Below are 13,066 nucleotides of genomic sequence, written 5' to 3' on the forward strand. Positions count from 1 at the left end.
ACGATGAGCAAATTAAAACAACTAACATCACTTTATTTGTAGAAGTAAAGGAGAAGCCCTGGGAATGTCTCTGCACGCGCAACTTGAGCTGACTGGAGAAGCAGCAGCCCATTACAGCACTGCTCCTCAGAGGATTTGTGGCACAGCCAGGAGAGCAGAGTGGTGAGCTCTGGTGCCAGGGCAGCAGGCAGCCCCCTGCAGCCAGCCCTGTGCCCAGCAGGACATGAGGACACCCAACACCCAGCAGGAGCCTGCACTGCCCCCTGCCACCCCGGGGCACTCCTGGCGTGGGCAGTGCCCAGGATTTGAAGGAGGCCAACAGTCACAGCCAGGGCTCTGTTCAAACATCTCCTGTCTGGATGGACAGGGAACCTGACCACAAAGGTGGCTCCTCAAAATCAAGGAGGATGGAACAACCAGTTCCCTTCTACACAACTCAAGCAAATGTCAAACATCTGCTAAAGACATTAAACATACATCTACAGAAATTAAGTTTACGCACGGGATCCCATGGGGATAAGCCTAGTTCCGATACTCAGAAAAACAAAAGTTACTCTACAGACCATTCCCCAGATTTTAAATGCATTACTGAAGTAACCATTTGAAATACCAACAACTGCTTGTAGTACATCTGATGGATATGTTCATTTAAATTCTGTCTAAAAATAGGAGATGAAGTAATTCATCCATCAGTGCTCTATATCCCATTAACTCAGGTAACCATAGATACCAGCAAAAAATGAAATCAAATAGATTAACATTTGACAGGTAAGAACTTCAAGCATACCATACACACAAGTTTATTTAATGATGTTTGCTGCAGGTTTTATCCCACAACTGTGGTATTATTCAAAGGAGATGAATCCTCAAGCAGCAATCTCTATCTGATGCTTGAATATTTCAGCAGTCGTACGAGACGCCATTGCAGCAATTGGCTGATGAATTTGTCAGCCTTGGGTGAATTACACGACATGCCCAGTTCCCCTTCATAAAAGCAAAACCCAAACCAACAAAAAGCTATTAAAAACAAAACAAGCAGAAAAACCACCCCAAAAAAACACAACAAAAAGTGTTTTAATTTACCATGTTGTAATAATATCTTTCCCAGTCTTATAAAAAAACTGAGCCAACTCTGCTGTAGCAATTGTAAAGAGCAGAACAATCAGTGGATGGCAACAGGAAAACAATTGAATCTTGAACTCAAGTGACTCTTCTGGGGAGGCTGAAGCCAGTTTTATATTCTTTATGCAAAAGATTGTTTCTTTGAAGATGGGGAAAGAGTAAAAGGGAAAAATAGATGGCATTTGTAAATACCAACCTTACTCTATATTTCTCCCCACAAATAAAATCTCTTTGCCTGATAATGCCTCTCTGGAAAGCTTGTATTTTAAGCCAACAAGAAGACACATTTTTACTGCTGAAGTACAACATTTTCTCGATAAGCCATTCCTGACACACTAAAAAGCACTGGTTATAAAGACCATTTTAAGACATCAGAACAAATTACAGTTCTTAAAAACATTGAATAACCTAGAGATCAAGGTCTGTGTATCTATTTTAAGGTTAAACAAATCAAATCACATAAAACAAACTCTCTTCATGTTTTTAGTACAAAAAAAATAAACTGAAATTCAGTACAACACTGGAAGCAAGTATAACCTGTACATGCATTGGTTTCTGTTGTAATGTTAATAATTTCCATGAATTTTTTTAATCAAGTAGGGAAAAATGGTTACATTTCAAATTATGGCTTTCAAACGCATTTATGCAGAAGACCAAATTCAGTCTATCAGTTAATATTTTGTCCCTTCCTTGTTTTGTGAGCTTGTACTAATGTGACATCCTCTTGGCCACTGGCTGGTCAGTATGACATGGATAAGCAATATCAGGATGTCTGTGCCATTGTTCTTGGGAGCAATGCAGCAGCTGGAAGCATGGAAAAGGAGATAGCAATACATGACCAGCAAACATTTTGTGAAGCAGCAGTGAGCCAATAAAGCAGCTTTCAAACTGCTCAGTTTGAGCACGTGTGGTACAAGGATCTGGGTGTTCCACCTGCTTCCCCTGCCTGCATCCACAACCTGTTTCAAGCAACTGCAAGACTAAACTAAGCACTGGGATGTGAGACACCAGACATTGGGAGGTACTTAACTAGCCTGTGCTTTTCCAGTGTATTTTCACAGCTATGAAGGCTTTTCCTAAGCCAACCAGTGGGACAAAGTCCTTACCACAGAGAATACAGATATTTTCAGGGCTTATCTCATTTCCCTGTGCTGGAGTTCCCCAACACGCACAGTGAATATTGCTCATGCTGCTGGCTCCCTAAAAGCTCACATGGTCCAGAACTGACATCCATATTCCTCTGCTCCAGCCCAAGGGTGAACTCCCTGCTTCCCTAGAAATATGGACGGTTCCCTTGAAGTTACATTGCTGCAACCATCACCACATTTCCCAACAAAGTCCTGTACCTGACCTGGCCAGAACAGCTGTACCACCAAGGACTGTCATTCAAGGTAATTGATTCAGTGCCTCTGCTCCTGCTGCACTGGTCAGCAGTGCTCCCATGAGCCTGAGCCTGCAAACCCTCACTCCTCACCCTGCTCCCCTCAGCCATCAGCAGGGGCACGGAGAGAGCCCCAGGACTGCATGGGCAAAACGTGCCAGGAAGGAAACCGTGGGACTCCAGCAATTTGAAGCAAGATCCCAGAACCCCTACAGCTTCAGGCACCCATGGCAAAAAAAAAGTTTTATAATCTATGAACCAAACACAGTAGATTATGTATTCCAAACACTGAGCAAGTAACATGAACTGCTGGAACATGCACCAATTTAATAAGCTTTCACGTGTAGGCAAGGCCTTTATTTTTCATTTCAAATTAAAGAAAACTTGAAAAAAAAATCAGGAACTGGCCTATAAAGGATATTTCTTCAAATTGGATTCCAGTAAATTTTCTTTGCTATAGAAAACATCATTTCTCTTTTCCTACTTAGTTGTGCAATATAATATGTTATAATCACATTTAGCTGGAACAATAACAGTAGCACTTGCATAATAGGAACTGCAGAACCATTCTTGCTCAACAGCAGTAGCAGTGAAGTCATCTAAAGCTGAAGTAATGACTTTGCTGGTCTTAATGGCTTCTTCAAGTCTCAATTCAAAGGGAATTGCAAATACAGCTATTGGTGTGAACATTTTCCAGAGAATTTCTCATAAATCCAGATGATTTCATTACTTCTCAGAAAGTATCTTTAAATTACATGTAAAGGATCAACTTCACATTACAAATGAAAATGCCACATATGCAACCCAAAGAGATTTTAGTTAGAATGTCTAGAGTTGATGTTCAGTCTCAACTTTCACTTTGAAATTGCTGTGTGAAATTTCTTTAACAACATGTAGCAGACAAGCCCATACGATTAGTCTGCTTCCATCTAATCCCTAAGAGAAATTTCATAACAAAGGAATCAGAAAACATCTGCAGGCATTAAGTTATTTTCAACAGAAACTGTTTAAGTAGTAAAGGATCCAAATATGTTTTCAATAGCATTTTTTTTGTTTTGTTTTTATTTCCATTGAAGAAGGATTCACAGTCATTCTCCAGCAGCCTGATATTTTTGTAAAATGGTGTAAGACACATAAATCATGTACCTTTTACAAGTTAGCTTTAAGGACACCCTGCAAACATAAGGGCAATCTCTCAGCAAAGGCTTATCAAGCTGGATTTTAGGTTCTAGGTGCATAGGTTATTTGAAGGAGCAAAATATCTTAGTACAATATGGTTACTTTACAAGGAAAAGCAAAATCAGGATTTAGACTAAAACAGAGAACTCCAAGGAAAGACATGAGGCAACCTGAGAGATAATTTTAAAAAATATTCCTGTCATGTTTTAGAATTATTTAGTCATTCTATAATTTATTAAAGTTTACCATTTCTTAACTGATACTGTGAACAGCTGGAAAACAGATTTGTGGCAGAGGCTGACAGTGAAATTGGAAGTGACTGAAGAAGTAAACCTACTTAAATACATATCACAGTATAAATATTTATTTAATGTAAATGTATGAACAGTTGGAGGAAAAAATAACACTAGAAGAACAGGTAACTTTATTTAAGGAATCAATTTAAATCTTAGCAATTAAAAAAACCATCCTAGCACAAACAGGTCACATTGTTCCAACCCATTTAAATGTTTGGGTTCCACAGCAGTCTCACTCTGAACGAGAATGCAGTCACCTCTGCAGGAACCCTCAAGGCACCCAGAGCTGATTCTGCTGCTGTAGGAATCATTCCTTGTCACCCCATGCCCCCAGCCAGGGCTGAGGCCGTGCTTGCACCACCCAGGCGTTCGTGCAGCCATGAAATGAGCGGGGTAAAACTGGTGAGAGGCAAACAGGGTGAGGCTCCTGCTGCCCCAGCTGCCCTGCCTGGAGCCCCCAGCACTGCCTGGGCCTGCCTGGCACTGCAGGGCAGCAGCAGAACCCAGAGCAGCCTGTGCTCAACACAGCTCCCAGATGGGTCTGTTCCCTCTGGGAGATCAGCCATGGCACTGCAAACATTGAACTCCCCTGCCCATCCTTATGGGACAGTAACCCTTGGTGCCTGCACCACAGCCAGTTGTTGAAAGCATCTGTTCCCTCTAATGGACTTTGCCATTCTGCAAGGTCCTTCCCATAACATTACTAATTTAAATATTTACTGCAGGTCAATTACTGCTTCTTTGGCCAAATAGTAAGCAACGTTTTAAAATTACATTTTAAACTCAGGTTTTTCAATCAGGGCATGAACAACAGCAATAATATCATCCTAGAGAACAGCATTTCCAAAGTTATTATGCTCTGGACAAAACCAGCATTAAGAAAAGCAGCTTATTTTAAGGCACTAAAATATTTTGAAAAATTTTCCATTTCTCCTTCTCATTAAGACTGTGGCCAAATAACATGTAACAACAAAAAAGCTTTTGTTGGAATGCCACCTTGCTGAGGACAAAATTCGACCAAAGCATTGCTGGGGGATTGTAAGCAATACATTTCCAAGGGCTGTCTTATAGAGCTGTGATATAAAAGGTTATTACTTTTCCTATAGAAAAACACCCCCCTTTTTGCCTCTGTGCTAACCAGTCTAATGCAATAGAAGGAATTTACATCCACAGCTAAGGAATGTTATGCTCCTGCTGGGGGACTGCAAATTTCACTGAAGTACATCCCACCCTCATTCTACCTATAAAGCACTCTGCATACCAGCAGTTAGGGCCCAAATGACTGCACATTTCTTAAACTAAAAAGAACATCCCCCAAAATAATAAAATTAATTTTAACCAAACCCCCCATTTGATTTTGTTTAATAACAAAACAAACAAAAAATCCCCATACAACCAATTTTACCTTGTTGATGGAAACTGTCAATGCTGGCTCCACTTTAGCCTCAATTTCTTCTGGTGAGTAATAACAAAGGAGTTTGCCACCTCTCAGTACACAGTACAGCCTCCTCCAGCTTGTCAGGCCTCCTACCATTTGCTAAGGGGAAGAAGTAGTGAGAAATTGCCAAACATAAACCTAAAACACAACCAATATTGCAAGGTGCACACATACCAGCCCTGAGTGATCAAACCTTGGCTGCACCAAATTCATTCCTACAACAAAAACTTTCTGTTACAGAACATTCCAATCACTGATATCTGAAATGTTAGCAGTACTTGAAATGCCTTCTGGTGTTTTACAGTTTTCACAGACTTGCCATGTGACACTAATAATACAGAATCTGCTGGTTAGTACAGAATGAAATCTAGATCTGGTGTCTAGTGTAAAAAAAGAAAGCACCTTTATTAGCTACAGCAATTGCACAATAATAGAAATAAAAAGAGTATTTCACTTTGGAAATACACAGTACATTCAACAAATGTCAAGCAAAGACATTTGTCTAGAATTTCCACTTCCTCAAATGAATTTTCTGAACAGCTTTCATAAACCATAACAGTTTCACAACCAGTTTAAAGCCTGTAATTCAGCACTCCTGACAAATGACCCAGACCCTCTGGCCCTCCACTATCACCTTCTCATTTGCCTAGTTGTGCAACAAACCAAAATAGAGAAGTGAAGTGAGTTCACATGAATCATTTCTGAAGGGATGAGTTTAGATGTGGCTCTGTTCAGCAGCCTGATTCACCATGCTGGGACAGAACTCTTGTGGCAGCACAACAAGGGCTATGTACAAGGATGAGAGCCGTGGGATCACTAGGACTGATGCCATCAAGTACCACTGCACACCAACTCTGAAACAAGAGTTTTACTTGATCTTTACTAACAGCCTACATCACTCATGCCAAGGAAACATTGATTTCTCCATGCTCAGCCACTGAAGGCACCTTTGTGAATGTAGCTGTGAGAGAGTTTCCCCCTTGCTCTAGGCAGAGCAGGTAAAGAACAGCAGTTCTCCACACACCACTTCAGGTAACAGCAAATGTTCTAACAGTTGACTCTTAGTGACAGCTTTTAACAGCCCAGGATGCAAACACAAGCAAGGGCTCCTTACCTGCTGATTTAGAAATCCTGCCATCATATCCCTGGCCATGCAGGAGGGCTGCACAACTAAACGGCAGCACATGTTCCCATACAGGGGCAGCCAAAAAGAGGATTCCTCTGGGGAAAAGAAAAAGGCAAAAGAGACAAAGACCCAGGTCTGAAAACCTGCCCTGAACATATAGTTTAGCTTTCTACAGCTGTTTTTGCATTAAGATCCTGAGTCTAAATAAGCATATTTTCATATTTTAAGGAACAAGATTTAGTCCTGTGGGATTAGATTAAAACTGATTGTTAGTCTTCAGGAAATGTTTTTTAATTGAAAAAATTAGTAAATTCCAAAATAATTTCAAGTAAAAATGGCAATATTGCTCTGCAAAAAAGAGTTGTTCTTACATAAAATGTGGCTCATTTCAGAGCTAGAAACTCTTTGAAAGGTAAGTGCCCTCTCATCTCGTGTGATCCTGAGCCCACGCCATTGTGGCACACAGCTACCTTCATACATGAGCACTTTGCCTCAGGTTGCTTCAATAAGGAATTTGTATCTACTTTTGCCTTCAGCACTAGAGGAGCATTTAGGGTTCCAAGGAGTTCCTAATGAATTGGAATCACTCAGCTCCACTGTGCAATAGCCTTTCTCTTCTGTAATTAGAAATAGGCAATGCAATGTTCCACTAATGTGACTGTCTTTGGTCAAGGTTTGGAAATGCTTGTAATGAACCAAAATATCCAGGTATGTCCTTCCTCACCAGACTAAATTATGTAAATTAATGTCAGAAAAAGGAACTTCAAGAAGAAAGTTATAAAGTACTAATAAAGAAAGGCTTACAAATATCAAAGGTACTCAGAATTATTCATCCAACACTTCAAGAAAAAAATGCCCCATAAATCTTCAAATCTGTACTTATTCAGAATTACTGAAATGTAAAGAAGGAAATTCCCTCTGAGGTCAAGTTTACCCCAGTAAATGATTTAAATTCCCAGAAGCAACAGTGAGAGTCCCATGCCTCAAGTTAACAATTGGAGGATGGCTTTTGGGAGGGGCTATCCTTGCAGAAAATAATGGACAAAGTACCAAAAAGTGAGAACACCACCATCAGCTGCAGCATAACCAGTCCCACAGTGCCAGCATCCAGGCTGGCTGCTCCCAACTCGTGCTGCCCCCAAGCTGAAGGACAGCAGGCAGCACAGACTGCAAGCACACACACTCTTACATCCTGTGTTAAATCTGGGCCTCAAACAATTTCACCAAAATGAAGCAATTTTTCTTTTTCCTTCTGACTACAGAGAAACAAGCTGTTCTTCATTCTGATACCCTTCCTTGGTTGTGAGGAAGGGGAAATAATTTGTATATAACTCCAACTCACATAAGATGGAGATGCAAATGACAGAAGAAACTCCCAAAGGAATTAAATTTTCATCTGGACTTGAAATTTTACTCAACTTTTAGTTTATTCAGCTGTGTACAGATGCCTGGTTTAGAGCCGTTAAATATTTTATTAAAGTTGTTCTATATTGAGTATCAAGAAAAATAATCTCTTTAAGCTCTTTAGTTTACAAGACTTTAATGCAAAATGTTACTGGTTTTTTATTTCCTTAAATTGATACCATATGTACTTACCATTTCCTGTAATGGTAAGGTTGTGGGTCCTGAAATTGTCCTCAGCACTTTCCAGCCCCAGAGTGGTGTATGCCAGCAAACTGAACTTTGCTCCACTAAATGTGAAAGAAAAGACATGTTTAGGACATTCCTGCTTTGTGCTGCTCAGGCAGTCATTAAAGAGAGTCTAGACACACCTGAGAGACCACATTTGGGTACAAGGACACAGCAAGGTGCAGGGCAGGACCTGGCAGTGACCACAGATGGACACCTCCAACCTCTTCCCACACAACTCCTGTGTCTCTGGCTCACCTTGTAAACACTGTCCCCCATTCTGTTCCTGTCCTTCCCAGATCCCCATCTCCTGCCCCTCTGTGTGTAGCTCCAGTTCCAGGCCAATGCCATCATTCCTTCCAACTCTTTCTGCTGCCTCCCCTCTGGGACCTGCAGGCCAGGACACCTCTCAGGTGGTCCCTGCCTCCAGCTGGGCTTGTGCTTCCTGAAGAGGCAGCAGCAGCCAAACACAGGCCCACAGGCTGTGCCACCCAAACCTCTGCACCCTCTGCATGCTCTGAGCACCTCTCCCCTCTAGGCAGACACCAAGTAACTTCAATAGGAGTTTACAGCTCTTATTCCTAGGCCTAAAGCAACTAGATTTGGTAATAGGTTCAAAAATTCCTAAAGTTAATAGAACAACTGATGACAAACTTTATCTGAAAATACAGGTTAAAAATTAAAAGGCATTATAATGCTTCTCCATGTTGCTCTGCTCTTTGCTTTGCCTATCCAGACTACACTTTATAAACCAGTTGTTTATATATGTATTTTTTATATAATCATCCAATTATTCACAGGCAGAAATCTGTACAGAAATCCTATGGTCAGTTTTGTAGCAGAAAGGATTTCTTTTCACTTATTGGACTTAGAGGTTTCAGAATCTTTTATCTTAGTTTTGCATTTTGCCTAGGGGAAAAAAGTATCACTCTTACAATTCAGCACAGTGCAATTGTGGAATGCAGTTCTTGGAATAAACTGGTATAAATTTAGTACTTTTAACCTTTTCTCTAAAATACTCATTGGACCAAGTAACAGATTTATAGTCCAGCAGTGCAGTAGGAATTCCACCTGGCTAATGGCAGTTAGAACAAAGTTCACAAGAAAACAAACCCCTCCAAATCACTAACTACTCTCCCCAACAGGATCTAGCACAAGATCCTTAAAATAACTTCAGTAGGACATAAGAAAGCTTAGTGGTGTAAAAGCTGAGAAGACCCCATTGAACTAAGTTCATCAAGAATAGTTTTTTCCATCTTAGTACTGCTCAAATTTTATTTTTCTGACTGGCACAGTGGGAACACAGAGTTTTCAGACCTTTGGCTGTGCAGATAAATAAGGAGAGTGTCTACCTCCCCCTAGCCCTAAGGACAGAGGAGGAGGAAAAGTAGGAAGTTTGTTGGAGGGGAGGTGTGTTACCTATCTGTCTCCAGGGAACAAAGAGAAAATTAAATACAATATAACATGCTGGGTGAAAAACCACTGCTATGGAGCACTTCAAGAGGGAAATCTGAACAAAAACCCATCAGCATTTGTATATATCCCCTGCTAAACTGTTCCTTAACAAAAGATTATCCACTGATTATGTTTGACCAAGCAGTTGAGCAATGCATTACCATTCTATTTAAAGTGTACCAAAAAGTTCAGTTTCTTCTCACAGATAAAACTGCTGTGCTGATTCTAAAGTTACTTTTTTTTTCTAAAGCATGACTAATTACCACAACAACGTTGCCAAAAAAAATAGCTACTTCACTTTTAAAATATGCTCCAGAGTAACATTTTCATTCTAAAATACAAGTCATTCCTTTCAGGCAGCTGCAATATAATTTAGGAAAGTTTTATCTACAGATATTTTTCAGATTTAACTGGCTAATCAGGATTGTTGACTGTGTTTTTCCTTTGCATTTCAGAGAATTAGCTAACTGCCTTAAATGGCAGTTTCTTTGTATAACAAAGAATAATCTGCCTGCTGCATCTCATTCAGTACTTTGCATATCTGTAGTATTTTTCCATGTAACAACTTCATTAAAAAAACCCAAGCAGCTCATCCCCACAACAGGCCTGTGGCAAAGGCTCATTGTTAAATCTGTTTACTGATCAAGAGACAGAGGCACCCAAGTTTCCACATAGACCTGGGTGTGGGAAGGTGTAACTGTAACACTCCATCCATGTATGTTAATTAAGACATCTTCAATTCCAGGATCTATTCCTGAATATTAAACCCACTGTTAGAAATCCCAATCTCAGTTCACTCATTCAGTGTGAGTGAAGGAGTGAGTGGAAGACTTGTGAGGTAAAAAAAATAATCAATATGCTCAATATTCAATCAGATCTTAAATAATAGAGGGTAAAACCAAATATAACCTTCAGGTGCTAACAAGAACCCAACCATAAAAGTGAGGCCACCAGATTAGACTGTGTACTTCAGCTAAATATCACTGGGGATGTGCCAAATCAAACACAGGACAGGGAAGCTGCTGCACCTCAGGCCAGTGGGGGACAAAACATCAAACAACAAGCAGTGCCTGCACAGCCGGGTCTGCAAACCAGTAAACAGCACTTGAGGGACCCTCTCCAGTGATTTATCCAAAGAGCAACCTGGTTACACTGCAATTTAATAGCAAAACTGCAAAAAAAAATTTTTTCTTCTATAAAAAATGTAAAAACAAAAAAAAATTAAGCTAGAATTGAAAAACTAAGCAGGCAAAAGACTGTATAGAAAGTAAATGAGGGATAATTAGAAAAGAATATCAGTATATTCCAAATTAACTAACTTAAGCAACCAATCAAGCCCTTTATCACTAAGCTTTTTTGAGAAGTTCCAAGTCTGAGAGTTTCCTCACTAACCAGAGAGATTTCTAAGCCAAGAAGTTTGAAACAGAGGGATCACAGAGTTTTTGGGAAATGGAGAATTTCACTCATGTGTGCATTGGAAAGAAAAAGGCTTGTACAAATGAAATCTACAGAGAAAAGGTGTTCGCATAATAGAGAAAGTTCACTTTTTTGTTGCAGTTTAATTTCCCCTGCTGGACTGGTAAAACTCTCTGGGAATACTTGAAAGATCTCTTGTAATCTTACAGTCTCTTCCCTTTTATAAGGGCTACATACCAAGGTCTAACTAATATAAATCCTTGGGGGAACATATAAAAAAATTGACAACTTATTTTCTGCCTATAAGAACCCATTTCTTTCCAAACAACTATTTTAATCACCCAGCAAGGCCATCATTTAACACTTCATTGTTCATTTAATTGTGTTAAGAAAGTAATAGCCACTCTGAGATGATTATCTAGAGTAGAAACAACAAACTTCCAAGATGGAGGGAAGGAAAATTCAATTGAGAAACCAAAAGCAAAACCCAGGGGAGGGGGCAGCTGTTTAAATTGCCTCCTGGTGTTTTTCCTGAAAAGACAGGCAATCCATACTGGAGCAGAGAAGGCAGTGGTTATATCTGATCCAAACTGTGTCTAATGACAGTGTCTCATGGCTCAGCTGAAGCACAGCCACCTGACATGATGCACATTGAAAAATGCATTGTCATTAGGTGGAATCCACTGGAAAGTCAGTGATAAAATTTGTTTTGCCCTGTGGATAAGATGTCTTGGATGTCTATTTTTGAGTCAAACAGAAAAATCAGTTTACAGTTATATCAGTTCAACAAAGACAGAATATGCTTGAATGTTTCCTTTTAAAATCCCAGCAAATAAATATATGAAACTAGACTAAGACTAAACACCTAGCAAGAATTAAGCATTGATTCTTTACTGTCAGTTGCCAAAAAAAAAAGGAATTCCTTGAAAAAATTTATTTCTAAAAAAATATAAATCAATAAAAAACCAATGCTATTAATATTTGCAAATTCAGTATTTGGCCTGCTTACATCCCAATGAAATTGAAGTAGCTGGAAAATATCAGCAGGCAGTTAATTTTTAAAAGGAAACAGGTAAATTATTGGGAAAAGCCCTTATGCCTATGAACACTGAAAATCAGTAAGTCATTTTAAAATGTCCTGTGCTAGAGTCAATTCAGAAATCTCCTGCTAAGTAACCATAAAGTGCCTTTGGCAGTGCAGAGTTTCACTGAAAAGCTGGCAAGTGGAATTAGGGAAGAGGGTACAGGAGTGGGTTCTCCTGCCTACATACACAACTTTTGCTATTTCACACGTCTTGGAACTTTTACACATATCCACCTGTCAGGTATGAGCAACACTGGCTGGGTGCAGAAATAGTATGGGGGAGGAAATAAACAGGGAAGGGGGAAGGAGAAGAGGTGGATGGACAGAGAGTCACACACAGACTGTACAAGCTCAACTTGCCCTAGAGATCAAACTAGAAATATTATGGAGTTTGCAAAGAACAGTGGATTTAGCAGCTGGCTGGCTGTGGAGCACACAGATAAAGGCTGCTTGTGTGTTTCAAGATCAGAACCAGGCCCCAAGGCTCAGCGACATGGTTGGAATTCACACCTACTTTCTCATTTCCTATTTAAAATGTAAATTTTTTTTCACTTGGGCAAGTAGAGAAAAAACCAGTTTCTTGGCAGTTTGCCAAAAATTCACAATTATATTTGGTCTATTTCTATTTTAAAAGCTACAAAACCAGAACATCAATATATGTGGCTTACTGGATGACTGGGTCAGCAGGCAAAAGGGGTTCAGTGCTGTCTTCTTCCAGTGCAGCTTTGAGTTTCTTCCCTGTAGCTTTGCTGAGGGATGTTTTAAGTTTCTTTGCCAGTTTCTTAGGAGTGTTTGTTATACATAAAGACTCCTCTGTACAGCAGCTATAGACTTCAACCTTCACCTGGAAATCTGGGCTTGCTTCATCACTGAAGTGGGGGAGGAGAAAATTTCAGAGCATTTGTTAACAAACTGTGTGTGGAGCCAAGGAAAGCTTCTG

The 13,066-nt window shown here is 40.0% G+C and overlaps 1 protein-coding gene across 1 annotated transcript in view; it reads right to left on the reverse strand.

Moving 5' to 3' along the window:
* Positions 1-13,066, reverse strand: part of RTKN2 (rhotekin 2) — a 42,588-nt gene that overhangs the window by 9,883 nt on the left and 19,639 nt on the right. Inside the window, exons 7-10 of the mRNA XM_059476760.1 lie at positions 12,795-12,995; positions 8,139-8,233; positions 6,531-6,637; positions 5,384-5,515 (exon numbers count right to left, since the gene is read on the reverse strand). Of these exons, the coding sequence (XP_059332743.1) occupies positions 5,384-5,515; positions 6,531-6,637; positions 8,139-8,233; positions 12,795-12,995 (535 nt within the window). The remainder of the gene's footprint in view (positions 1-5,383; positions 5,516-6,530; positions 6,638-8,138; positions 8,234-12,794; positions 12,996-13,066) is intronic.

Source organism: Ammospiza nelsoni, chromosome 8 (genome assembly GCF_027579445.1).
Source record: "Ammospiza nelsoni isolate bAmmNel1 chromosome 8, bAmmNel1.pri, whole genome shotgun sequence".
NCBI lineage: Eukaryota > Metazoa > Chordata > Aves > Passeriformes > Passerellidae > Ammospiza > Ammospiza nelsoni.